The 26207-nt window shown below is 53.1% G+C and overlaps 11 protein-coding genes across 11 annotated transcripts; 7 read left to right on the forward strand and 4 right to left on the reverse strand.

The window, feature by feature from the left end:
* Nucleotides 1-1512: 1512 nt before the first annotated feature.
* On the forward strand, nucleotides 1513-3655 carry DACRYDRAFT_78451 (ARM repeat-containing protein; the record flags this gene model as incomplete). The annotated part of the gene is made up of 12 exons (XM_040776342.1): nucleotides 1513-1803; nucleotides 1852-1929; nucleotides 1984-2154; nucleotides 2210-2290; nucleotides 2344-2390; nucleotides 2439-2508; nucleotides 2561-2654; nucleotides 2708-2725; nucleotides 2774-3024; nucleotides 3086-3121; nucleotides 3173-3234; nucleotides 3283-3655. The coding sequence occupies 12 exons, from the start codon at nucleotides 1513-1515 to the stop codon at nucleotides 3308-3310; spliced, it is 1227 nt and encodes a 408-aa protein (XP_040629505.1). The 3' UTR covers nucleotides 3311-3655.
* Nucleotides 3656-4322: 667 nt separating this feature from the next.
* DACRYDRAFT_106679 (uncharacterized protein) lies at nucleotides 4323-5336 on the forward strand (the record flags this gene model as incomplete). Its single annotated transcript, XM_040768311.1, has 2 exons — nucleotides 4323-4344; nucleotides 4396-5336. 2 exons carry the CDS (start codon nucleotides 4323-4325, stop codon nucleotides 5334-5336), a joined length of 963 nt encoding a protein of 320 aa, XP_040629506.1.
* A 407-nt stretch (nucleotides 5337-5743) lies between these two features.
* On the forward strand, nucleotides 5744-6553 carry DACRYDRAFT_106680 (ankyrin; the record flags this gene model as incomplete). The annotated part of the gene is made up of 7 exons (XM_040768312.1): nucleotides 5744-5768; nucleotides 5817-5913; nucleotides 5970-5983; nucleotides 6040-6052; nucleotides 6101-6243; nucleotides 6293-6451; nucleotides 6504-6553. 7 exons carry the CDS (start codon nucleotides 5744-5746, stop codon nucleotides 6551-6553), a joined length of 501 nt encoding a protein of 166 aa, XP_040629507.1.
* Nucleotides 6554-6704: 151 nt separating this feature from the next.
* Nucleotides 6705-8708, reverse strand: DACRYDRAFT_88387 (uncharacterized protein; the record flags this gene model as incomplete). Its single annotated transcript, XM_040776849.1, has 4 exons — nucleotides 6705-7949; nucleotides 7997-8233; nucleotides 8289-8536; nucleotides 8588-8708. The coding sequence occupies 4 exons, from the start codon at nucleotides 8706-8708 to the stop codon at nucleotides 6705-6707; spliced, it is 1851 nt and encodes a 616-aa protein (XP_040629508.1).
* A 3769-nt stretch (nucleotides 8709-12477) lies between these two features.
* DACRYDRAFT_15286 (mitochondrial carrier) lies at nucleotides 12478-15104 on the forward strand (the record flags this gene model as incomplete). Its single annotated transcript, XM_040771094.1, has 10 exons — nucleotides 12478-12680; nucleotides 12748-13094; nucleotides 13146-13267; nucleotides 13333-13472; nucleotides 13517-13896; nucleotides 13948-14084; nucleotides 14135-14269; nucleotides 14320-14716; nucleotides 14768-14835; nucleotides 14886-15104. The coding sequence occupies 10 exons, from the start codon at nucleotides 12478-12480 to the stop codon at nucleotides 15102-15104; spliced, it is 2148 nt and encodes a 715-aa protein (XP_040629509.1).
* An 829-nt stretch (nucleotides 15105-15933) lies between these two features.
* On the forward strand, nucleotides 15934-19349 carry DACRYDRAFT_88412 (uncharacterized protein; the record flags this gene model as incomplete). The annotated part of the gene is made up of 2 exons (XM_040776851.1): nucleotides 15934-15984; nucleotides 16035-19349. The coding sequence occupies 2 exons, from the start codon at nucleotides 15934-15936 to the stop codon at nucleotides 19347-19349; spliced, it is 3366 nt and encodes a 1121-aa protein (XP_040629510.1).
* A 22-nt stretch (nucleotides 19350-19371) lies between these two features.
* DACRYDRAFT_51191 (uncharacterized protein) lies at nucleotides 19372-20532 on the reverse strand (the record flags this gene model as incomplete). Its single annotated transcript, XM_040775033.1, has 5 exons — nucleotides 19372-19441; nucleotides 19495-19856; nucleotides 19912-20070; nucleotides 20221-20330; nucleotides 20409-20532. 5 exons carry the CDS (start codon nucleotides 20530-20532, stop codon nucleotides 19372-19374), a joined length of 825 nt encoding a protein of 274 aa, XP_040629511.1.
* Nucleotides 20533-20690: 158 nt separating this feature from the next.
* DACRYDRAFT_106685 (uncharacterized protein) lies at nucleotides 20691-21445 on the forward strand (the record flags this gene model as incomplete). Its single annotated transcript, XM_040768313.1, has 3 exons — nucleotides 20691-20747; nucleotides 20803-21024; nucleotides 21077-21445. The coding sequence occupies 3 exons, from the start codon at nucleotides 20691-20693 to the stop codon at nucleotides 21443-21445; spliced, it is 648 nt and encodes a 215-aa protein (XP_040629512.1).
* A 137-nt stretch (nucleotides 21446-21582) lies between these two features.
* DACRYDRAFT_115653 (uncharacterized protein) lies at nucleotides 21583-22928 on the reverse strand (the record flags this gene model as incomplete). The annotated part of the gene is made up of 6 exons (XM_040770048.1): nucleotides 22875-22928; nucleotides 22783-22814; nucleotides 22679-22736; nucleotides 22597-22632; nucleotides 22254-22544; nucleotides 21583-22166 (listed from the first exon to the last, which is right to left on the reverse strand). The coding sequence occupies exons 1-6, from the start codon at nucleotides 22915-22917 to the stop codon at nucleotides 21583-21585; spliced, it is 1044 nt and encodes a 347-aa protein (XP_040629513.1). The 5' UTR covers nucleotides 22918-22928.
* A 270-nt stretch (nucleotides 22929-23198) lies between these two features.
* DACRYDRAFT_78461 (C-8 sterol isomerase) lies at nucleotides 23199-24210 on the reverse strand (the record flags this gene model as incomplete). Its single annotated transcript, XM_040776343.1, has 3 exons — nucleotides 23199-23513; nucleotides 23670-23786; nucleotides 23872-24210. 3 exons carry the CDS (start codon nucleotides 24208-24210, stop codon nucleotides 23286-23288), a joined length of 684 nt encoding a protein of 227 aa, XP_040629514.1. The 3' UTR covers nucleotides 23199-23285.
* Nucleotides 24211-24462: 252 nt separating this feature from the next.
* On the forward strand, nucleotides 24463-26130 carry DACRYDRAFT_106688 (FAD dependent oxidoreductase; the record flags this gene model as incomplete). The annotated part of the gene is made up of 6 exons (XM_040768314.1): nucleotides 24463-24502; nucleotides 24563-24604; nucleotides 24660-25343; nucleotides 25390-25616; nucleotides 25676-25960; nucleotides 26023-26130. The coding sequence occupies 6 exons, from the start codon at nucleotides 24463-24465 to the stop codon at nucleotides 26128-26130; spliced, it is 1386 nt and encodes a 461-aa protein (XP_040629515.1).
* Between the last annotated feature and the right edge of the window lie 77 nt (nucleotides 26131-26207).

Consider the following 26207-nt stretch of genomic DNA (forward strand, 5'->3'; position numbering starts at 1 on the left):
CGACCTTTTCCCCATCCTCTTCTTCTCCTTCTTTCCACCTTCTCAATAGAATAAGATCAAACTACTTCTTCACCCGAAACTTCTTCGGTGATGGATAACTCCGTTTTCCCATCGAACCCAATCACCGCTGCTGGATCACCGGATGATCGCTCCTTGATGAGCTCTATCTGGGCACCGACAAAATCTAGGTGAGTATACGCATATATGCGCGATGCGGGAAGCGTATATGCTAATCATTGGGTATACAGGTCAGTATATCGCCCTGACAACGACGATCGATCAACTTTGTCGTCTATGTGGGCACCAAAAAACATGTCGGCAACGAAGAGTACGGATCCGACGTCTTCAACGGCCACGCATGCCGAGTCTGGACTTAGGCTGCAGCGCGTTTCTCCCGAGCACGCAGCCACTGGGCTTAGTACTCCACCTGACTCATCATCTTCCAAGTCACAAGAGAGTAGCATCGAACTCGGCACTGTACCCTTACTCCCTACGCCCAACGATAGTATCTCGACCGGCTCGCCTGAGCGGATGGATGCGAGGATGAAGCGAGGGTTATTGTGGACGCCGCAAGCTGGCAACGTGGAGATGGAGGGAGGTGGGGAGGATGTCTTCGGGAAGGTCAAGGGACTGGGTGCGATTGGTGACGAGCGTTATATGCCGAAGGTTCGCTGACGCGTGCTTGTCCACGAGGCCCTCTTTGTTAATGACTTCTTTCAGCTGCCTATAAATGCGGACTCTAGCGATTATTTCCAGGCCATGTCCCCTCCCGCCTCGCCGGAGGCGCACACATGCAGGCCACGTTCCACTACGCTTCCAGACTGCCGTGCATCTAACATGCAAATTCCCTCCGGTTATCCCTTAGCTTCTCTTGATCCCCAGAGTCCGCAACATCTTCAGGGTTCGTATCAAAACGCGAGGATGCCGCAAGCCCAAGGACACAATGCACTTGCAGGTCTGCAGCCAGCCCTCCACGCTTTGTCTCTGGGTCTGCCAGCATCAACTGTAACAATGTCCAACCAGTCCAACGAGCCTCCTTTCCTCAATCCCCATTCTCGATCCCTGTCTAACCCGCATATGAATAACAACTGGCCTCAGCCCTCCTACGACACGGCGCCCCGTCACCGTCTTCCATCGTCCCAGCCGTATCCGGCGCCTATTCAGACCAACTTTCCCAATGCTCAGCTACCAATGCATGAATCCCCGACAAGACTCCCGCCTCCCATTGCATCGTCTGCATTTGCTTGGGCCCAAATGCCCAACACGAACACGTCCATTCCACCAATGCAGATCCCCACCATTGATAGCGCTCATGTGCGGGATCCTCGCTTCAGTCAAGGTGCGACTGCTGGCAGCCCACTAGAAAACGGTTCCAAGGACAACGGTTGGATTGCATTCATAAATGAGCGACGTCAACAGGCCATATCTCCGATCTCACCCTCGGGCCTGGGAACCCCTCCCATGTCCGCAAGCTCCTCCATGGGCTCGACGGTGGTCGCTTCTCAAGGTCCGATGGGCTCTTACGTCGCTCGCCATCCCTCTCCTAGCAACTCTTATGGGGGGAAGTTGTACGAGGCTCAGGGACATTCGCCGCAGCGCCTTGTGCCTTCTTCTCAGACGCCGCCGCCCGGAGGTCGCCATCGCACGCCTTCCAGAAACCTGAATCCCCAGCATCCAACCCATGCCCCATCTCAAGGCATCAACTATCTATCATACCTGCAACCAGCCAGCACTCCTCCCTATGCATATTTCTGCGAACGTATTGTTCGCGTTAATGACCAGCAAGCTTCGATATTCATCCAGGTATGCAAGATGTTATTCTTCAATACCCAGATCTTACCATCTGCACAGCAAAAGCTCAAGGCAGTTGACGCCGCGGAGCGTTTCAAAATCGTTGATGCTATTGTGGAAAAAGGACTTGATCTGATGGTGTGTTTCTTGCTACCTGCTTTGAGCCTCCGAAACTCATGCATAGCCTGATAGACTAACCGATTCGGCAATTGGGCTGTCCAGCGTTGTCTTGAAGATCCCTGCACAGCTGAGGAAAGGGTCAAGGTGGTCAATGTCATGCGTGGTCACGTCGTGGAACTCGCCACCTCTCCTTATGGGACTCACGTGGTACAGAAGGCTCTGGACGGGGACGAACGTTGCAAGGTGAGCACCTTCGACTGAAGCACGGGTGGCTTCTCAACATTCACGCGCATATCAGCTGCTCATTGTAAACGAACTGCTTATGGACGATCCTGGTGAAACCCTCATCAACAAGCATGCCAGCCATGTTTGGAGCAAAGTGCGTGTTATCTTCAATGTCTTATTATGTCATTCTCAGCTCATTTCATGAAGATCATGGAACTTCAATGGGAAGGCAATGTTCCCCCCATTTTTGAATAGTAAGTAGATTCTAACAATCATGAAGTCCTGGTAGTGACGGTCGCTAGCGTCAATCATGCACTGCGCGGCAAATGGGCACAGCTGGCCTGTCATGAGACGGGCTCCCTCGTCGCCCAGGTATGGTACTCGAGTTCATTCTGAAAGTCGAATGTCCTGACCTGAACTGCAGCACGTGTTCGAAAATCTAAGCGAAGAACTAAAAAGGCCTTGTGTCGACGAGGTGCTGGACAATTTGGTTCTGTGCTCTAAGAACCAGTGGGGAAGTAAGTGCATACTCGATTGAGTGCTCGCGCATGACTGACGCTGAGGATTGAAGGTTGGGTTGTGCAACACAGTATGTATCACCTTGAGCGAGCAATCTCCATCTAATTCTCGATGGAAGTTGTTGAACATGGTTCACCCGAGGCAAAAGCTCGAGCAATTTCAATCCTCACAAGAGAAATTCTCACCTTGGCTACCGATCAGCAGGGTGTGAAGTCGCTCGATAAAGCTCTGAAGCAGAGCGATCCCATGGTTCTGGATGGCTTTGTACGGAAGATGGCTGAGTCTCGTGTCACAGGAAAGCGGGCTATCATTGTTGACATGGCATTAACGCTGCCTGGCAGCCAGTTTATCACCCAAGTCTTGAATATGGTGAGTGATACTGGTATCTGTGGATTAGTGGTCTTCATTGAGATTCCTGTCATTGTTATAGGTGGGGAAAGAGCATCGCGCCATGCTTTCCGACGCTGTGCGCGTTACCTTAAATCAGATAGTGCATACGCTAATAACCTTTCCGCAGCTTCGCAGCCATGTTGTCACGTTGAAAGGCTCGCGCACGGGTGCTAAAGTGATCTGGATGTTGTCAGTTCACCAACAAGCCCAACTGGTCCTCGCTGATTGTTCCAACAGTGAGAAGGCGCGCTCGTATAATTCTTGAAGCAGGTTCTTCAACATTTTCTGCCCATCTACACCGTATCAAATACTTCATCACAGGATGAAGCACGAAATTATGCTCTGAACGATGCTGATATACTCACCCCATTGCGGACGTTCGATACTATATGCCATCACACGACTTTCTACCAAAGCATTCCCCCACGCATGAGACTCATCATTCATTCCCGTCGCGCGGTTTCTGAACCCGCAAGGCGGTGCCCGATCGCATCACCTTTCTCGATTTTCTTCGTTCTCTTCTCCATGTCGTCTCTTCTTCTGCATTCTATTTCTCTATCCGTATTACTCGAAGGCCCATATGTAGCAAGGTGTGGTGATGGGTCTCGGCTCTATCGCGAGGTTTCGCTCGCAAACTCGCTCACATTGTACATTACACGCAAATCGCGATGCCATGTAATGGAATCACAGTTCACATGCATTTCGAGGGTGGTTACAATGTTCCGCAGCATTTCCCGCTCTTGTCGGTGGTCTGACCGCTGGCAGGACGGTAGCTCGTCCGTCATCGACATATATATTACATGACCGCATTGTAATAGAAGCCGGCCGATAGTATTGAGAACATGACAAGGTCGGACGATTACCGCCGTTTAAGACCATAGGGAGATTTGTACACCATTTCGCCGGCTGGCGGATTGTTGTCGATGGAGCAGTTGATGAAGTCAAGGACTTTGTCCCCAAATACGGGATAAGAAGCTTTGTCTGCAATCCCGGTGCTTCTTTGGAATTATCGCGAACTTCCTCGTGGCGCCGCAGTCGCATGGCAGTTCACGTGTGGTTTCCTTGGTCTTCCAATTCTTCGTTTGTTGAAAAGACACGTCCGAAGTGGTCGCAGACCGCCAATAGCCCAGTGGTCGTATTAATGTTAGACCAATGCCAGCTTCCAGCGTGAGTGGTTAAGCTGGCATGATCTTGGTGCAAGGACAATGCACACCTCTTGTAATTAGTGGTCGTGTGGTTCCTGGCCCGCACTGGTGCTTGATGTTCTTCGGTCGTAGATGGCCTTTGCTGTGTCCCAAAGTGCTCATAAGCTCCTCATTGTTTGAATTCTTTAGGTCTCACTTTCATCAGAGTTCACGCGAAGGTCTCAAACGGCCTTCTCCTTTTCCAAGGGAATTGAACGGAACACCACCAGGCTTGCTACATACAACACGCTTGCTACAATTCAAGGATACGAATACGATCTGGAATTACTTTCTGCCCGCATTCATACCTCTGACGAAGAAGTCAATTCGGCCACCGTGTTCAGCGATTCGGAGGTCGAGATGTCCGAAGTGGACTCTTCTGTGCAGAGTGTCGAACAGGAGTCGATGGAGGAGATCGATCACAACTCAGCAGAGGAATCCGAGCTATGTGCTATTCAAGAAGAGCCTGTTGAAGACTCGGGAGAGGAGCATGCCCACAGAGTCGACATTGAACACCCCGACCACTCGGCGGACTGCGGTTGCAGCTCGGACGAGGACGAGAAAGATCGGATCTGTTACATACAACGAGAGATGAGCCTAGATGAAGCGTTGAGACTCGCCAATTCTACGCCCATCTTCCGGCCGGCGAAGTGCCACCTTTCCTGGAGCTGTGCTTGTGCAAGATGCAAGCAGCAGCGGGCGCAGAAGCTCATACAGCACGTAACTGGGAAGCTTGCGGGGACGGCGTGTCGACTGAATCAGGGAGCCAGACCGGATGCCGAGTTGAAGCAGGAACAAGATAAGCGAAAACAACAGGCATGCCGGGAAACACGCGAACCATTGCTTCGCAGACATTCACTCCAGAAAGAACAATATAGCAAAGTGCAGTCAACGGGAAAACTTGCAACAATGAATAGGCTGGACAGGTTCTTCTTGGGTCCAACGCAACAGGTTTCTCAGAGCAAAACGAGTACCAGGAAACACCTGCATAAGGACATCCCGCGACGTGCAGATACCCATCGACGCCAGTTCTCGATGGATGAACTGGAAGTCATCGAGTTGCTGACTGACTTGGCAACTGTGCATCGAAAGGCCCAGCCGAGCTGAGCAATTTTGATCTTGAACTGCCGTCATGGAATATGACAGTGGGCCTCTCCGGGGACAGTGTCCAGTGCGGAGTTGCTGTAACATCCACCGCAAATCACTGAGCTGCACTTTTTGAGGTAGTCAGAGATAGGCTGGTCAATAGTCGTAGTTTCGCGATATCATCCATGTAGCTGCACTTCTGTGATTATACCCCTGCAATCAGACAGCCGTTTACTGATCAGGTGTACATGTTCGGGAGTTTTGTTCACATAAGATGGTAGTCAATGGGAAAGTCCGATAGAGGGCGCAGCATCCGGAGCCGCGTTCCCTGGTGCGTTTCAGCATCTTGTGCTCATCGATCCTCTCGATATCTGAATCCTCTCTCTCGATTTCTTATTTTATTGGCTTTTGTTGCTCTCTTGTAGATCATGTCTGAACAAGGAGCTTCACCAAGTGATTAAAAGTGTCCAACGTCTGAAGCGGTGCTTACACGCATTGCAGATGAGCGGCTCTTAGCGGCTGCGAAGCAGGACAACGAGGAGATGTTGCTTGAGGTGTTCGAGAAAGAGGGTACCTATGACATCAACGCTGTGGATGGGTGCGTGGGAGAAAGAGAGAGAACATATTGTAGGCTGAGATATATGCGTTGAACAGCCTTGGAAATACTGGTGCGCATACTTTCGAGGAAAGACGCAAAGTGAGCCTGACTTATTTGCTCTGACAGCATTACACTACGCGTAATTCCCTTGCTTTGACGCCCTGTATTCGCCTAATCAACGATTCAGTGTGCAGTACGCGTCGATAGATTGCCTGGAACATATATTAGAACAGGACTTGTGCGATGTCGACATCCAAAATCGGCTAGACAAGGCGACACCGCTTCACTTGGCTGTGGGGGTAGAGGATGAGGAGATGCGGCATTATGTCGGTGTGTATCTTCTCTACAGTCACATAGAAATACTCTAACCGGAAGACAGTTGCCTCACTACTGGATGCAGGCGCCGACCCGAAGGTTCGCAACAAGTTCGGGAACACACCGTTGGATATGGTGCGAGGAGACGATGACCGTACGAGAGAAATCTTCAAGAAGGCCGCAGCGACGGCAACCATGATTGCCGCAGGGGACATTGTGGATGGTATGACGTTTCTATAATGTGTGAAAATTGCAGTTGCTGAGGATGATACCAGAGGACGATTTGGAAGAGGGCGACGAAGATGAGGAGGAGGAAGACGACTAGACGATTTTGAAGACGAGGCAGCTCGTTTGAGTAAGATTGTTCGATACGAATTAGCGACAGCGACACACGGAGGAAGGATTCCAGAGGGATGCTAGGTGTATTAATCAGAGAATATTGCGCTACAATACAGGCGGATGTGAATGATGCGGGCCTAGATCATGTCAACCTTGGGGAACTCCTTTCTATCTTTTTTCCTCGCATCCGGGAAGATCGGGTTTTCCTCGTACGCATCGTCGTCGTCTGGAAGGCCCTCCATATCCTCGTGGATCTTGCGCAACTCGTCTTGAAGGACACGAATCTCCGCCTCTGATACATTTTCAATGGCCACAGCCCATGGTAGCCGGAAGGACAGGCACCAACCAGTCTTGGTTGGAGCGACTTTTCGCACGTAGTGCAGCTCCAGTTCCGGCATATCCAGCGTTAGGGGGTATTTGAGCTGGTCAGATGCACGTTTCAAGATGTCCGCTCTCATGGAGTCTTCATCTAGCGCATTCGTGAAACAATACACATGAATCATGGGCATATTCTTCGTAGGGCTGTAATATTGGGCCATCAGGTGGGTTTCCATGATAGGTCGGAGAAGTCCTCTGAACGCAAACAGAAACTGGATCGCAGTTGTCGGGAGATTCAGGATGTAATGTGTCGGAGTTCGGCGTTCCATGCCGTTTGGTAGGTCGGGAAGGGACTGGGGATTGCTGGAGGGAGAATACTTCGGCCTGGGGACGCTCTTGGTTGATGGGGGGATGACTGCAGCAGGATCGGATAGAGATGGGATTGCACTAAGCTTGCTCACGGTTGGCAGATGAGACATTGCCTCTGACAGTGGTGGGGTAATGTCAGGTGCGGTGGTTTGGGTAGATTGAACATCATCGGATGTTTGTGGCTCTTCGTCAGGCGCAGCGTCGACGACGTCGAGGTCTGCAGGTGATGTCGACGGGGATTCCCTCGATTCATCGTCCGGTCGTTGTGCCTGGTCTGTATATGACGTTACTGGGGTCTCCAATGTTGAGAACGAGCGGTCTTGCGGAGGTGAGGGAGGATTACGATGTGAAACGGTGGGGTTCATTAGGAGTGGTGTCTTTGGGGTTCTGGAACTTGTCGGACTAGAGGGGCGTGCGTCGTTTTGTGGTCGACTGATAGGCGATTGGAAGACGTTGTCTGTTTTTCGTCCTCTTGATGTTCCTTGACCGTCATTCCTACGATTTAGCGAAGGTGCGCGCAAGGGTTTAGCCAGCCTCTTCTTCTCCTTCTTCTCCTCTAGCCATTCAAGTCTTTTTCGTTCCTGTCTTCCGATCCGGGGTTTGAAAGGGGGAAATGGTTTCTTGAACGCATCAATAACACTTTTTCTAATGAAGTCGACACCATCCATCTCGTATAGGCGAATGAGATCGCTGACCTAATTGCGCGTAAGCATCCGCATGGAAAGAACATACACGCACATACATCGTTCTTCTCCACATTCAGCTTTGCCCATTTTATCGCAGCGGGGTTCAGGTCGTTCAGCATAACAGCACACCCCTTTGCAGCTGCAGGGATGGCAAACGGACCCACACCGCCCATGACGTCGCACACGAGGCCATTTCCGGAAAGCTTTGACACAATCCGGTCGTGTTCGGTGCCAAGCCGGGTATTGAAATACACCTCGCGATAGTCGAACATAAACGTGTGTCGTGATTCCGACTGGGGCTATGGTAAGCGAAGTGCTGCTGAACAGCAAAGACGGGACGGGGCGCACCACATGAACCATAAAGTCAGGCTCGCCGGCTAGGAGCTCCATCTCAAAATAGCGATATTGAGCATGTATCTTGTCGGTCTTGTTAACTACGGTTCTCATACCAGGACTCTTCGACAGAAACACCTCGCCAATGAGATGCTTGAACGGAAGTTGATGGGCGCGGAGGTTCAGGTGAATGATGTGCCCCATCGACGTGAAGGAATTTGGGACGACGACGTCGGGAGGTAGAATGGTGCTCAAGATATCATCTGTAAGGATCATAAGTGAACAGTTGGTATAGGTTCACTTGATCTCCTTACTGGAATCCCAGAAATCATACGTGAGCTTAATGTCGTATGGAAGCAGCTCGATTGCTCTGTCTTTGATAAATGCCAACCCTTCTGGATCAATTTCATCCTCCCTGTCGGAAGACAGCAGCATGAGCTTGTGGTCAGCTTTAGGGTCCGGATTTCTGATTATGGTATCCGTTTTGGGCAGATCGAGGAGCGCTCTGAGGTCATATCAACAAGGGAGCAAGTGAGGGAAAGCCTTGTGTACGTACTTGCGCCCCACTTTACTGCCTCGTATCTCGCCCAACTTTACTACCGGGATTCGAGCAGCCAGAACCCGAACGATTTTTGTAAAGGCCGCTCTATCCAAGACTCCAAGCGGGACGACTGGCGGGTTAACGTCAATGGCCATGTTCCTGGCAACGACAAGCAAAGGTGTAGGCTGGAGAAAGTGAGGGTGGGCTATTGGGCGTCTGGAGGGTCGAAATTGCAGGTGACTCAGACACCTCAGCATTGACGGTTCATGACACGGCTCACAGAGTACTGTGTAGCACTATGTAGTCCGAATCAGGGTAAGTATGTAGGGCTCATGTGCGCTTGACTCATAAATTTCCAGTCCCTTATGGATGGATGACGGGACCCTCCACCACTTTGCTTATCCATCGCCAGCGATGGTCATTGTTCATGCACCACGACCACCACACCCAACCATATATTATGATCAAACAATGTTCGCTTCGAAGAGGACTGTGTCTCAGTACATATCCTGAAGCGTTTGTGACAAGGAGAAACACGAAAGCCACGCAAGAGAAACTTAAATTGGCATCTGTGACTGGCACACTTTCCAACACGAACATGTCCTCACATTACTTCCTCTTCCACATTCTCACCAGCCTCTGTGACCTGTTGATCAATTTGTCGGAATCATTATTGGGGATACGACCACGTTCCATCTGAGAGAGTGCTGTCACTGCCGCTTTCAGTCCGCTCTTCTTTATGAATGTTAGCTAACAGCTCAATTTAGTTGGCCTACCGCATACCTGAAGTTGTTTGCCACTCAGAATCTGGCTCCTTTCGTCAACCCACGTCATCTGCGCACTAATATACGCCAGTTCGCCAGCCGTCGGCGGGTTCTTGGCTTTAGTCATTTGCACGATGGCCTCTGCAACCTTTGAAAGATAGTCGAGGTGTACATCCGACTCGATGCCATCCATAGCGTCGGGATCCGGTGGCATGACTTGCCAGCCAGCATTCTGACCGATGGGCTCGAATAGCATGTCCTGATCAGCATTCTGGGTGATGGGTTCAAACGGCATGGCCCGACTAACATTGTGGGCGACCGGTTCCAACGGCATGGCCTGAACAACATTTGGCGCGATTGGTTCCAACGGCATGGTCCTACCGACACTCTGGACGATAGGCTCCAATGGCATGGTCCTGCCGACATTCTGAACGATGGGTTCCATCGGCATGGTTGTACTGATGTTCTGGCCGATTGGTTCAAACGCCATGACCTCGGCAGCATTTTGGTCGATGGGTTCAGGCGTATCTTCATCGTCACTGTCGAGCTCGACAATGTTGAGGGTCGGCGATGGTGGAAAATGGACTTCGCGGGTCACCTGGGGCAGTACCAAAACGCTTCGACTCCCTTGCTGTTCCGGTGGCGCGTGTGTGTTACGGAGAGCCGATCTGGTTGGCCTGGCAACACCCTTTCCTTTGTTTCTCGGAGGCGGCGGGGACGGGGAGCTTGAAGGCTGCTCATCTTGGTACCCGGCCCTTCTGACATTGGCGAAATGGCCGAAAAGGGCTCTGGCAAACACATTTTGTGGAATCAGGCCAGAATCCTCATCGTCCGAATCGGGATAAACAACCGGAAAACGGGTCGCCGAGTTGGGCTGTGCGACAAGAGGTGACTGCGATCTCCCAGCGGCACGAACAACAGGAGCCAACGGTGGCAACCCCCGCGCAACCAGCTGGGCATCAAGGGCAGTTATGTTTCGAGCGATATAGTTCGGGTCCCATACGTTCTGTAGTGGAGCTTTGATCCGAGGCTTCTTTGCCGGCGCATTGGGCTGAGTGGGCGCACCAGCCCTCTTGAGCCTTTTCGGGATGGGACGGAGTTCAGGCGGAGGCGTGTCTGGCCTGAAGAGGGGTTCTTCAACTTCACTCTCCGATGTCGGAGCAACACTGAATCCAGATTTTTGGTGTTGCCCTTGATCGTACCGCTTGGGAAGGGAATTCTCGTTCTTGCTATCTTCGATCACAATATCGCCGAGTGACGGTACATCGATATCCATAATTGTCACGTCGGAGTCAGAACTGGGAAATTGGCGCTGATGAAAGAGCATCTGTTATGTGAAGTAAGTTGGTCTATGATAAACAATAAGCAAGCTGACTGTATATACAGACCTGCTAAGCGCAAATTGACTAGTAAACAGGAATGAATCAGTCCGGGTTAGCGCTCCAGACCTTTGTAGAAAGTGAATAGCTTGAATTTGTCCAAAATATTTAGCTTCTGTAATATCACAAAAGGGCTATAGAACTCACACAGGGTGTAAATGATGGAAATATTGAGAGACTTGAATAGATGAGGATGCAGGTAGTAGGGTATGCTGAGTGATGTGCAGTGAGATGTGAGAATGTGTTAGGGTATGGTAGGTGAAGGGGATGTCAGAGAGGTGTAGGGGCAAAAAACAGGTTGGAGAGCAAAGCAAGTCAGAGGAAGGTACCGGATTCAAAAGATAGGGGCGGGCTCTTTGTGCAGGCTTATATACTGGCAGGGCTAAGGCCATATCACGTGACTTTTGGAGCCATGGAAACAGATTAGGGGATGGAAATTGACCTTATTTGGAAGATTGTTCCCATGGACCCTTTAGAGCCATGTGGCCTTTTGGCTTTGTCAAGATCATGGATGTGATTTGGTTTCCATGGAAAGATCTGATAGATCCCCAAGCTTGATTCATGAGGTTCTGGAAAGCAGTGCCTAAGTCCTGATAATATGAAACCCATGCAAAAACCCATGTAAAATTAGGACAAACCAGATCAAAGTCATGTAAGAGCCATGCAGACTTATCAAACCAGGTCTAACTTATAGCATCCGCTTGATCAAATCTGAGGTTGTGCTGACTTGCAATCATGTGATCATAACAATGCACTGGTAGTGTCTGATGTACATGTACATCAGTACTTTCATAATACAAATACACTTAACCACACAGGTCAAATAATGGAAGCAATAAAACTAAAATGGTAGCCACTATCAACTATCTATGGACTTGTAAGGGATTGATATTACAGATACTTTTCTTGAACATTCGGACCCTTGCTTCAAGTTCACGTTGTGGCCACTCGGACCGGTTCAGAATCGACCTGGATAAATCCTTGTGTTCCAGAATATACGTGAAATCACCGGATACATTTGCTTGTGACAAGCCTTGTGAAAACCGGTCACTTCCTCTAAGCCTACTCTCTCAGAAAATCCGCTCTTAAGTTTCCTTCATGTTTTGCATGAGTTAAGCTGTATTCAATACCCGACACCGTCATCGAGGAGAAAATTGTTATGGTGGAGCAGTTGGGGGACCGCACCGGGGCGCGGCGGGGCGGTCCTTCGGAGATATCATGGGGGAGTCAGGGCCGCGGCTCGTGTTCGGTGCAACGCCGGACCCAATATTTTTCGGCGAATTTAGACCATTTTGCGTGTTGCACGTCGGGTCATCACCGGTGTAAGCAAATAGCCCAACGAGTGTCGGCGCCGACCATATCTCTCGGTTCGCCGTGGAGGGCAACTGCCACCCTTTTTTCTTGATAGTGAGCACCGCTATTGCCTCGTGTAACTCCAACGCCGCTGACCCTAACTTCTTGTCAGCGCCCTCTCACTTGCCCCTGTACTTTTCTTCATCCCACTACCTGCTCATACCCCTATGTTCCCATTCTCCATTCGTGTCGCACGGTGCGACGATGGCACCCACTCGCCAGCTCAGGATGGCGCAACAGACAAGACGTCTGTTGCCAGCAAGGCGATAGAAGCAGTCAAGCAGAAAGTCACGCCCCCAGAATCAGAGCTGAGAAGATGGAGGAGGACGTTTGAGACACACGCGAAGTTGACTGGGACGGATGGGCAAAAGTATGTTCCGGTAACCTAACAACACGCATACATTAGACTAATCCACGTGTTTGCTCTACCTGAACAGGTATCTCGACATTGAGAACTTTGTCAACGCTATCGCGCCTCCGCAGGACTTGTCAAAAATCACAAGAGGACAATATGCGCTCTTGTTCCGTGTCGCTGACGTTAATCGACGGGGTCGTTTATCGTTCGACGACTTCCACGTGTTTGAGACCCTGCTCAAACGACCAGACGCCGATTATTGGATTGCCTTCCAGTACTTTGACGCCGACCGAAGTGGTGCTATTGATTACGACGAGTTCAAGAACGTATTCGAGTCATGCCTGGGTCCGGAGGCACTCCCTTTTAACTTTGACTGCGATTGGGTGAAGTTGTACCTTGGTCGGAAAGATGGTGCACATGTTCTTGGATGTGGGTTCTGCTGAGCTTGCCATCGTGCGACGTGCTGAAAGTTGTCCGTAGACAACGAGTTCACCCAGTTGATGAAGGGTCTGCAAGGCGAACGTCTTAGACAAGGTTTTGCGTATCTCGACTCGAACAAGGATGGCTTCATCACGCCCGACCAGTTCAAGCGCATCATTCTGGTCAGCGTCTATTTTTCTCCAACGCCCGCATGACGTGCTTCAGGGCTGACCCTGGTAATATGCAGGAACTTGCTGGACACAAGCTTTCTGACGAAGTCATTGAGCGTCTTCCGACCCTGACCACTTTGAACCCTGGGAAGGGTATAAGCTATTCCGAGGTTGTCGCTTTCTATAATGTCATTCGCGACATGGACATGGTCGAGCGGTGCGTAAATGCACCTGAGCTCGGAAACCATGTCCTTGATGTAGCTTCTCCAGCATCATTCGCGAGGCAGTCGCAAAGTCATCCGACGGCCGTATCGCCGCGTCTGATTTCCTGACCGCTGCTTCTCAGTCCACCCGCTATGCCCTCTTCTCACCTATGGAAGCATCCATCATTTTCCATTTCGCTTCCCGTGGTGCAGCGGGTGCATCGAACAGACTCACTCTGATCGACTTCGCAAAGCTCCTCGATCCTAGATGGCAAGCACCAGTTGCGTTTAATAGACCTGTCGATGGCGAGGGCAGTAAGGGTAGATGGACCAGCCTTGCCCACTTTGCGCGCGACTTCGGTCACAGCGTGTATAACTTCGGCCTGGGCGGTATTGCGGGCGCCTTCGGTGCGACGATGGTGTACCCGATTGATTTGGGTCAGTAAATTGTTCTGTCCAAGCCTGCTTGCGTGCTAAATTTCATTCTAGTCAAGACACGCATGCAGAACCAGCGCACGACCGTCGTCGGCGAGCTCTTGTACAAGAACTCTCTGGACTGTGTGAGGAAGGTATACCGGAACGAGGGGTTCTTGGGTTTTTACCGTGGTCTAGGGCCCCAATTGATTGTGCGTTGCCAATTTGTCCCTCTGCGAAACATTCTCACGCCTCTCGCCAGGGTGTCGCGCCAGAAAAGGCTATCAAGCTGACGATGAATGACCTCGTACGAGGGTACGCAAGTGACCCTGAGACTGGGCGGATTAGCCTTGGCTGGGAGCTCGTCGCTGGTGGTGTGGCTGGTGCTTCACAAGTCGTACGTGCCATGCTCTTGTGCTGACCTGCTCGTGCTCAAGTATCTTGTAGGTCTTCACCAATCCTCTGGAAATTGTGAAGATCCGTCTCCAGGTCCAGGGTGAATTGGCCAAGTCACAGGGTGCTAAGCCTCGTGGTGCCATACATATCATCCGCTCGCTCGGTCTCTTTGGCCTGTACAAGGGTGCCTCCGCGTGCCTGCTGCGTGATATCCCTTTCTCTGCGATCTACTTCCCGGCCTATAACCACTTCAAGAAGGATCTTTTCCGCGAAGGCTATAACGGGAAGAAGCTGACGTTCTGGGAGACCCTCGCCGCTGCTGCTATGGCCGGCATGCCCGCTGCGTACTTCACCACGCCAGCGGATGTCATCAAGACTCGTCTCCAGGTAGAAGCGAGGAAGGGCCAGTCGACGTATAATGGCCTAGTTGATGCTGGTGTCAAGATCTGTATATTCTAAGTCATTACTGGCTCTCCACTTTTCCCTGACCCTGTGACAGTCCGTGAGGAGGGCGGCCGTGCTCTGTTCAAGGGTGGTGTTGCTCGTATTCTTCGCTCCAGCCCTCAGGTATGTTGCTTTCCAACCGTGAAGAGGCTCCGCACTGATTTGTATTCAAGTTCGGATTTACCCTTGTCGCTTACGAATACCTCCAAGAGTGGTTCCCTTACCCATGGCAGGACAAGCCCCAGCGCCTCGAAACACAATATACGCTGGCCGCCGGAGAAGACATCTCCCGCACCCGTGCACGTAACGCGCTCAAGATACTGCTCGACGTCCACCACGATATCGGGCGCCGTGGGACGACGCCTGCTGAGCAGCGTCGCTCGATCGTCTGAGCCTGTGCGGCCCGCTTGTCATAGAATTGGGTTGCATTCATGAGCTTGCCTGTGGTTCCGTGGGATCTGCTTGGGGGTGCGGACTGGGAGCAGCTGCCGCAGATCTTCACATGGATACCCCCATAGACATCATACTATACACCAGCGTTACCCTAATGTCATAGACGCTTTTCGACTCAGACTGCGCGATGTCTTCGGCACAGGGTTCCTTCCCTACACTAGTGACTGGTTCTTGTCATCTGGAAACTACCAAATCGGTTTGTGCGCCCGTCCTCTCGTCGTTACCAACCCTTAACAATGAATGCTACATAAACTGCAAGAGAGACAGGGCCGCGGCAAGAGGATCGCGCCCCTCGAAGGTGCCACGAATTGAATGCTGTGGCCCGGAAAGCCGACCAGGCCGGTCTGGTACATTTACAGCTGTCCCGGTATGAGCGGCTCAGTCTCCCGTCAAGAGTCTTCTGCAACGTGAACCTCATCACGCCCGACGGCGACTTCTCGCCTGAAAATGGCAAGTCTTTATGTTTCGAGGGCACCGCACTCCAAACCAAACGCGCATAGAAGACCAATACCTAGTTCAAACTCGAGCTTCTAAAATCGAGGCATAATGGCGTCGATGCCATATCTGGGTCTGATTGGGGTTAAACTACACTGTAGACGAAATTCGGGAGGTAGCTTTCATTTGTATACTTTGGGACACTAGTTGCGGTGTCGGCTCCGGAAGCGACGTTTATCCGATGTGAGGGACGCAGACAAGCGCCCATTGAGATTGACGGCGTTCACTGATATCTTTCCCCATGCTTCAAATATATGCGTATTTACAATCATCATGAACGAATATGATGAAGATAAGGCGCGAGTACAAGAGGCTTTCCAGAAGGTGCGTTATTAGTGTGTCACAACCTTCGATTCCGCTGAGCCTCTTTGCAGCTCAAGCCAACATGCGTCGCCCTCTTGGGCAAGTCTCTCCTCTCACCCACCTCTACGTCCATCGTCCTATCCCTCCTCTCAACACTGAATCAGACCCTCTTATCCTTACTATCAACCCCTCAAGTTCTCACTCCCTCACTTATCTCATATGCTTTCTTCCCACTCTCTTCGATCCTGCGGCGCAACACTTCCGCTGCCATCCCAGACCAAGTGCTTGAGCAAGTGCTCCGATGCATGGCTCTATTATGGGAGGAGTGGTGGTGGGTGTGTGATCCAGAAGAGGGAGAATGGAGTCAGTGCTGGATCCTCGGGGGGAGCGTGCTGCTAGATCTGGGAGATGGGAAGGAGGGCAAAGGCAAAGGACGCGCAAGGGACGACGAAACGAAAGATGCTGCTGTTACTCTGCTTCTCGCTCTCTTACGACCGTGGGCAGACGAAGAGGCCAGGAGCGGCACTACTGCCTCTGACAGATTATCTAAATTCCGCACGCTTGCACAAGGAAAGCACCTATCCCTGCTCGGGCAGACGCTCAGCTCGCTACTGGAAACTGACCTCTCTCCACACGCGCCACTCCAAATTCACTCCCTCGAGCTCCTCAACATCCTCATCACGAGCTACTTCGATACCTCGCATGTTCCCTCTTTTCTCCCAGGTGTGGTCAGCTCGTGCTCCAAAGTTGCTCTCGGGCGGGAGAGGGCGGCGCACCAGCGAGGAGAGGTAGTGAATCTTGCACTGGAGTTACTGGCCCAAACAATGGTCAAAGGCATAGGGGATGAAGTTTGCCGTTCTGCGGGGCTCATACGGAGCGTCTCCTCTCTTGATGACCTGCTCGACTTGGCTACTCCTGCCTCAGCGAACGCTACGAGTACCCCGAAACCCGAGGAGAAAGCCCAACCACACAAACACTTCACCGTTCCCCGATCGCAGGCGTGGTATCGTGCGACTTCCTCCCAGCTGCTGATGGCGCTCAATAGCCTGAATCCGCTGCTCAAACACCCATCACCACAGGCTCAAGAGGGTCTGGCGACGTTACATGCGCTTCTACTCCGCGCATGCTCCGAATCACTGCCTGACATCGTGCCGTTGATGATCGCCATCCTTCTGTCGCTTTCCCTCTCCCCGTACCCAGATATATCGGACCGAGCAAAACATGCCCTTATTGAATCCCTCTCCACATCAAACCCTGCAGTCTCCCACCTTCTTCGCATAACGACAACCAGCCTTTCCTCCCTCCCCCGATATCTTCCCTCTGGCCTCGATTCCCAGATCCAGACCGCGGCTCAACAAATCACCGCAGCGGCACAGCTGGCCCTTGAGCCCGATCTCTCTCACCTCGCAGATGGCGTCGCCCAGCTTCTGGGCCCAAACGGTGGGATCGAGAAATGGGGACTTTCCTTGCTCCATTCGCTGCATTTCGTTCTTCCACCCGTAGCTCTCTACACTAACGCGTCGAAGTTACTCGAGAGCAGCCCAACCGAACTACCGCAATTCCCCGCATTCGAGCTCAAGAACGTCACCTCCCACCAAACCTTGCGCGCTCTGGAAGATCTGTTTCGTTCTTTTGGCAGGGCCGGGGGACAGGAGGGCCTGTATGCGGCGGAATGGTTTGTTACTGTGGGGAAGCGAAGAACCGCGGTGGGTGTGGCGGCATTATGGGTTGCGGGAAGACTGCTGGAGGGTATTGCGAACGTCAAGCTTGGAGTCGAAGGAGGCCGAGAGACGCCAGGGAAAACGCTGAGCAAGTTCTGCAGGTGGTTGGCGAGAAATGTGGCAGAACTGTGGGATAACGACGATGACGGAGACGAAGAAGACGTCCCTCCGGCGACCACAGATGAGGACAGCCTATTGCCTATTGAACGAGTCTCTGGCATCAACCAGATTCAAACACTTCTGGACCTTCGAAACGACACCCGAGGGAGTGGGGCCCAGAGTTCACGAAGCTCACGACAATCACTAATACCTATTCATGCGTCCTTTTCGCTCCATATGCTCGCACTTTCATCACAGGTTCTCACCAGTAACTATCGAAGCCTATTCCTCCAAGTCCTATACCCGGTGCTGCATTCGTTGGTCTCCCCGATACCTGCCGTATCAGCTACGGCAATGTGCACCTTGCAAGTCATCAGCCATTCAACGTCTTACGCAAGTCCTGCCAATCTCCTGTTGTCAAACTTTGACTATGCACTGGACGCAGTATCCCACCGACTCACAAGGACGAGACTGGATCTACAAGCGACCTCCGTACTGGTCGTCCTTGTCAGAGTGGTAGGAAAGGACGTGGTCGACAAAGCTGGTGACGTTATTGAACAATGCTTTGATAGGCTGGACGAGTTTCATGGATACAGCGTTCTGGTCGAAGGCCTCATGTCCGTCTTGGGTGAGGTCATTTCCGTGCTTGAGCCGGACGAGCCCCCGCCAACAAAGAAGGGAGCGTCAAGACCTGAAGAGGAAGAGGTTTCGGATTTTGCTAGCTTCGTGCATTGGTATGGGCACCGAGATGATCCCCCTGCACCAGAAGAACCGGAAGACTTCGGCCCGACACCCCAAGAACCCTGGACATCTCCAGATAAAGAGGACGAGAAGCCCCCGGAAGACGAGGAGATTCCCCCAACGCCATCCCAAGCGCTAGGCAAACAAATCGTTGCCAAATCGCTCTATTTCCTCACGCACGGCTCTCCTCTGATCCGCGCACGAGTGTTACATGTCTTGACATCCGCCACTCCCCTTCTGAGGGAATCCGACCTCCTTCCTTCCGTCCACTCCGCCTGGCCCTTCATCCTCAATAGGCTCGAAGACCCAGAGCCTTTCGTACTACTCGAGGCTGCCACGCTCGTGTGCGCCCTCGTAGCCCGCGCGGGGGAGTTCATGTCCACCCGAGTAAGTGACGACGTCTGGCCTCGATTTAGGAAACTGCTGCTGCGACTCGCTGCTGCTGATGGGCAGACGGCTATGGCTCGCAGGAGGCAAGGCGCGTTGGTTGCAGACCCGTACTCGACAGCATACAAGCTGTACTGCGCTGTCCTGGCTACTCTGACACAAGCGGTGCGTAGCGCGAGGTTGAAAGAGCAGGACACGTGGGAGATGGCTATGCTTTGTCGGAGGTTGTTGACTAGGGAGACGCAGGGAGAGCTGCAGGCGGCGGGGAGGGAGCTGTTCGGCGCCCTCCGGGAGAGGAACGCGGATGCCGTGTGGTTGTTGCTTGTCGGTACTGTGGGGGAAGACTTGTTACCTGACGAACAGGTCCACCTCCCTGGGTTCCTGAGAGAGCCTAGTTGGGAGATAGAAGATAACGCCAGGCTTGTATTGGGTATGTAAGTACATCTATGGTATATACGCATCATGCAGGCGGACAGTGCTGCCGTAGTGCCACACCCGCCTCTTTGAACACTCTTGCCGATGCTTCGTCCCTTCTCTTGTCAGTGACACCCCACCATCAAGCGAGAGAGGCAATAAGACGTACATCGAATACGCGAGGTTGTACACCACCTCCCTCACCCCAGTCTGGACTATCTTGACACTACACCTCAAGCACGGGCAAGTATTACAATACAGCACCGCTGCTCCTCCCTCTCCTCCACTCACCCTCTCCCGCCCCGCTTCGAGCAAAGCGTTCTCCTCGGCATGCAAACACAGGCATTCCTCTAGCGCTTGCCCGCTCCTCGCGCTCCCGTTACATCTTGCGCACCCGCCGTCGGCGCAGTTCTGCAGTCCGCGGGGAGTGCCGTTGTACCCCGTTGAGATTACCCGATGGGAGCGGACGAGGATGGCGCCAACACGACGTTTCATACAGTTTGAGCGGAGGGAAGCGAGGTGCGCTAATGTCTGCTCCTATCAGCGCATGCCCTCAAGCTGGGAACGAGGGGAAAGAGGGGCGCACCATGAAATAGGAATCCCAGCCAGGGCGGAGACGCTCCGTGTCCCGTAAGTTGAGCACGTCCAAATGCGCCTCTAGTTCCCTCACGCTGTGAAACGAGTTCACGACACTGACGTGTACCAAGCTTCGGACAATATCGTGCATCACACCCCCCCTAGCGCCCTGAGCGTCTACAGTGCCCGAGCTCTCCCCAAGCGGGTTCTGGGGTCCAAACACGAACTCATCGTTTCGCTTTAAGAAGTCCTCTAGTTTCCCAGGAACGAGGGCCTGGGAACGCTGGAATCGTACAAGGAGAGGCGCGTCGACTACGACCAAGAGGAAGAATGGGCGCTTCATGAATGGCTCGAGCTGGGCGCGGGTGCGCAGGGAGAGAGTGACGTGGTCCGCCTGCCAGTTATGGGTTGCGTGGACGAGCATGTGTTCTGCGCTGGGGAAGGTGAGGCCTGAGAGATGCTGGGTTGTATTGGGAGTTAGAGGGCGTAGGTGGGAGGGAGTGGGACGTACGCCATTCACTCGCGGTCTGTGATCGTTTGGCAGTGAGAGCTCTGTGAAACCACGTGTGATCAAGTACTGCTTGATGAATGACTTTCCTGCACATTCTGTGCCTACAATACCGATGAACATTCTTGTCCCAAGTAGAAGTGTACAACAAAGTAACAAGTTAATTCAGAATTGTAGTTGTTGTACAAGTATTTATTCAACATTTATTACAACGCGTCACGGAGACAATATTTACTGTCAGGGTCTTCATTTCCTCTTTACTCTCTTTACACCTTTCAACAATGTTCATCCTCGCACGACAACCAGCACGTCTCGAGCGTTCAATCCCCTTGTTAGCCGTACGTCCCCTCCTACATCTACACTACCCACTAATAACCCATCCAATCAACGCAGCGCGGCACCCGACACCGCCGTCCAAAAAAAGGCGTCCTCATCCGACTCCTGGAGGACATACCCGCCGTCGGCCGCGCAGGCGCAGTGCTCGAAGTGCCGAGGCAGATGATGCGTGCCTGGTATTTTCCTGAGCATAGAGCGGAGTACGTTGTTCGGCCTAGAGGCGGGTTTAGAGGGGAGGACTTCGCGGCTGCTGTTGCTGTGGAGGAGGTGGTTGCGGAGGTGTGTTCTACTGGTACTGCTACTGTGGGAGGAGAGCTGATTCGGTTCCCAGCCGATCGCGCAGACTACTACAAGCGCACCGCAGGCCCCCTCTCTGGCACTCCTGCTTCCCGTCCTCCAGTCCCTGCCTCCAATCCTCTTCTCCCGCCGGCCAATCACCCCCACCTCCCAACAGATCTACGGCTCCGTCACAGCCTCGAACATCCTTTCCCGGCTCTCAGCAGACTTTAACCTCCCCCTCCCTACAGACCCTTCACTATGCACGGTCGACCTTGTTGGGGAGGCTGTCGACGGTGGCAGGGTGAAGAGGTTGGGGAACGCGAGTGCAAGAGTGGTCTTGCATGGGGTTGGAGAAGCAGAAGTGAGGATTAGGGTTGTGGATATGGAGCAGGCGAAGGAACAAACGGAGCAGAGAGCGTAGAAGGAGGAAGTAGAGGTACATTAGGTGAAATACAGTACAGTGTTCTTGTGTCCACTTGGCAACATCCTGCTATCCCAACATCCTACTATCTTGCATCATGCATCCCGCCCGTCCTGCCCTACATCGACCTCCCCTAGCTACTTCCCCACAGCCCCCGCCTTCCTCACCGCCATCGGAACGAACGCCGTCGCCTCCCTCTTCAAGTCCCTCAGTTCCGCAGGGGCGGAGATGGTCGCCCCTGCGCTTCCTCCAGGGCCAGCAGGCAGGGGCTCTGGGCGCGTTTCTGCAGGTTTCGGGGGGAGGGAAGCGGGGGGAAGCGGGAGAGACTGGGGGTGCGGGTGCGGGTGGGGGGGTTGAGGTTGGGGCAGGGCATGGGAATACGTTACCGGAGCTGCGGAGGTCACTCCTTGGGGAAGATACCCCTGCGGCATCGGCATCTGCGCCCCTGCAGGTCCAGGCACCGCCATAGGCCCAAACCCAAACCCATGCATAGGCACAGGCATAGGCGGAGCATGCATCCCCATCCCAGGCGGGAGGGGGGGAGGCATCGGCGGTGGACCTTTTGGCAAAGGCGGGAGGCCTATGAACTTGCGTGGTGCGGGCCCTGGGGGGAGGGGGATAGATTCGAGCTTCTCGAGATCGAGACCTTCTGCAGAGGGGGAGGCGGCGTCGAAGGAGGAATCGGAGTCTTGCTGCATGTCGTCTGCTTCTGGGGTCGGGTCTGCTTGGTGTTAGCATGTGTCGAGTACGGGCAGGGAAGGGGGTGAGGCCAATGGATAGGTAAGGGAGGAGAGGGAGGAAGACGTACCGCGTTCAACATATGGCATGCCTGGCGGTGGCATCCCCCACTGGTTCATAACAGGATGATAATACACGCTCCTCTCAGGCCTCAGCGGCAGTCCATTCTTCCCAAACAGACTCCTATCTTCCCTCACTTCCCCATGCGGGTTCGCCTGCCTCGGTCTGGAGGCGTGCACGAGCCTGCGCTGCTCTGGGTGGGCTTGGAGGAACACTTCTTTCGCGTGGTTTATCCGGGACACTTCGGATTGTAGGTCTTGAAGACGGGATTTTTGCGCTAAGGAGAGGGGGGTGGTCTTCTCTACATATACGCATTAGCAGGCTTGCATATCATGTATGTAGGGAGGGCGCACCTTGTTCAGAAAGCCTAAGGATCTCAGCCTCGTACTCTGCACCGCATAAGCCCTCGCCCAAATCCGACAAAGCGCGACGCACCCGACGTATCCTTCTTGACCGTAGCGAGCTCCTTTGCCTGTTTTCGGGACTCCTTGTTCTGCTCCTGTTAGTCTTGGTTTGTCCAGAGGCAGGGAAGGGCTCACTTTGGCTACTTCTTTCTTTCGCTGGGCTTTTCCTGTATCCGCAGAGTGGATGGTGAGTTGGTGGGAAGTGGGGTAGATGGATGGGGACTTACGGTACGCGTCTGCGGGGTTGTAGTTCTTTCCACCTTTTGCCATTCTACGAGAAGGAGATGAGGTCGAGGAGGAGGAGAAGAGGGAGTGGCAGTAGGTCGAAATTATTATTTCTCGGAGAATGTCAGACCCTAGCGGGTTAAATGCCCAAGAGAGTAAGTTGCTGTACCTCCGGGCGGCTGATACGCGCCCATCAGACGCCCATCGGTCTCACACAGGCGCACAAACAACGATAAATCCACGCGGTTGAACAGGAAATTCCGTGCAGAACAAGGAATAATATTAAATACGCGATCGACAGCGAATCCGAATATATTTCCCTTTCTCAGGATATCACAATCACCCCTATACCCACTGCGGCCGTTCATGGCCACTACCGCCAAGGCCTCGCCCGGCACAGCACGCACTGTAACTCAAAACTTGCCCGCGAGTAAATTCCTCCCCATCTCCCGAGCCGTAATCCACACCATAGCCCACAACGTCGGCAAGTCCAGCGTGCTCGTGAGCAGGTCCGCAGTACCGAAGGGGAGCATGAGCGGGATCCACCCACGAGCGTACTCCAGCGCGAAACACCCTTCGTGCATCTTGTATTGCTTGATGCTCCCACGCCGGAGATGATGTACCATCCCTGGGGTGTAGACCTGGGGTGCGTGAGTCAGGGCATGTCAGCCTGGGCGGACTTGGAAATGAAAACAGGGAAACGTAGGGCGAAAACCGGAAGAGCGGAGAACGAAGTGATACAGATACAGTTACTGATAGAGAGACGGTGCTCCTAGTGACAGTGACCGGGTACGCACCTCCTTTTCCAACGCCCCGGGTTCAAACGCCCATTGCTCGCCGTGCAAGATATGGAAATAATCATCAGCCGTATGGCGTCCCGAATGTCCTTCCGTGCCCAGGGGCGTCCCAAAGATCTGCAGAACAGCACGTCGTCACCCGTCAGCGCGTTGCTACCCCTCGTGATACCGACGCGGGATGAAGATGGGGAGGCAGACGTACGATCATGTACTCCGTCACGCTCGCATGGATGACATACATCGCGCCCATCGCCCCACCCGCATTATTAAAAAACCATTCTTTGCTGTTGGTGTTGATATGTTTTGTCCCATGTGTCTCCGTAAGGTTGAGAACGATATGATCGATCACGTTTTGTAGGCTGGTGCTGCTCTGCCCTGGGTAGAGGTCGAGTGCTTCCCTCACCAAGGCCTGGAGGGGCGCGGGCTGGAAGATGTAAAATCGGTGGAGTTGGGTGTCGAGCACTGCCCAGAGGCAGTATAACCCCGAGAGGAAGAGGACAGCACGGATGAAGAAGGTATAGGAGCGCGGATGGTCGGCCATTGGGAGTAGTAGGATGAAAGGAAGGATGAAAGGAAATGAAAAGTCAAATTTAAACTTTTCTCCCCAACGTGTTTTTTCCAAATGAAGCGAAAAGGGTCTGCTTCTGTGCTTCTGCTTCTGTGCTTCTTTACCAGATCACCCGCTTACGTCAACATTCTTCTCTTCGTTGATCATATCATCGATGATACAATGATACGCTGGACATGAAACAGTCTCAACACGATCACAATCACTATCATATGATTGTCAGACATGCTCGATCATAGCACGCCGATCATTGTCATAGGTGCAGGTACGCATTGACAGCCAGGCACAGACTGACTCATCTATTCACCTCTGACGGCGTTGTCAGGCGTGTTCGGGTTAAGCACAGCCTATCATCTCGCTCTCAAAGGTATCTCCTCATCTTCCCTCTCTTCCCTTCCCTATCCTCTAACCACAGCCAACAGGCTACAAGAACATAACAGTCCTAGACGAGCAAGATCATCCTTCCCACCTCTATTCGCCGGACAACGGCTCCCGTTCCGCCTCAGCAGACATAAACAAGATCTTCCGGGCTTCTTATGGCGAACAGGTGCACTACCAGGAATTGGCATACGAAGCCCAATCCATCTGGCTAGAATGGGACGAGCAGATCTCGCGCTCCAGGCCTGGAGAGCTACCCGCCGGCTTGGAACCGGAGGACAAGCTTGTGCATCTGTGTGGTCTCCTCCGGCTTAGCGGGACCGGGGAACTGAGCGCGCACGAACTGGCTACGCTGGGCAACTTCGACTTGGCAGGACATAGGGAGCGCCAGTTTAGCCTCCAAGACCCCGGGGACAGGGAACGGGCGCTCGCGGACCCGGAATGGAAGGACCGGTTTTGTGTTTTTGGAGATCCGGCTTTTCCCTCTGGGAAGGGGAAGGGCATGGCAGGGGTACTCGATTCTACCGCTGGGTATGTCCTTATGGACAAAGCCTGTCTCTGGATGTGGGATCTCTGTATCAAGCAAGGGGTGAAATTCAGCTCTGGAAACCAGGGGAAGGTACTTCGGTTCCTGACTACCAAAGCCGAGGGGGAGAAGGAGAAGGAAAAAGTGGTTGGCGTGCTCACTGCCGAAGGGGAACGGGAAGCAGGATTGGTAGTCGTAGCCAGTACGTCCTTGCCCTCAATTCATTCGCTCTCGCTCACAGCACCCAGCGGGGGCCTACACACCCCTCCTTCTACTCCAGTCCCGAGCATGCGCGACCGCCACAGCCGGCACGCTAGTTACCCTCCAGCTCCCTCCCTCCCGGCCCGACCTCTGGGCGCGATTCGACCCCAAGCGGTTCCCGGCTGTCATCTGGGGTTCGGGGGAGAGGAGCGGGCTCTACATCCTGCCACGGATGAGGGACGGGAAGCTTAAGTTTGGGTATAGGGGTACAAAGGTCTGCCGCGCTTGGGTCCTATTCTTGTCCATTGGGAAAGGCTGAGCCGGCGTGAGCAGTTCACCAACCTCCTTCCAGACCAGGAGCAGCAGCAACAACAGCAAGCGTCTACGCCCGTCTACCCCTCCCAAGTTCCTGAACTAGCAACCCGAATGGTAACCTCTACCATTGCCGAGCTTCTCCCCGAGCTCCAGGGCGTGCCCGTCCAGTCTTCCAGGCTGTGCTGGTATACCGACGGGCCTGAGAACGAGTTTCTTGTCGATTATGTGCCGGGATTTGAGGGACTGGTCGTCGCTACCTGCGGGTCGGGGCATGCGGCGAAACATATGCCCGTGCTGGGGAAGGTATGTCTGCTTCTTGGGTTTGGCTCTGCGGGGTTCGGGAAGCTGATGTGGACGTTGTGTAGTATGTGGTTGGGATTATCGAGAGGAGGGGAACGCCTTACACTGCGTTTTGGAAATGGAAGGACGGAGGAGCGAGGCCGAGGAACGTCGTGGATCTCAAGGATGCTTGAGTGATCAAAAGGAGATGAACCGATATGTATTAGATTGTATGTTCCTGGCAGGTATGGATATGCTATGTAGTGATACA

The sequence above is a fragment of the Dacryopinax primogenitus genome (assembly GCF_000292625.1).
Source record: "Dacryopinax primogenitus strain DJM-731 SS1 chromosome Unknown DACRYscaffold_7, whole genome shotgun sequence".
NCBI lineage: Eukaryota > Fungi > Basidiomycota > Dacrymycetes > Dacrymycetales > Dacrymycetaceae > Dacryopinax > Dacryopinax primogenitus.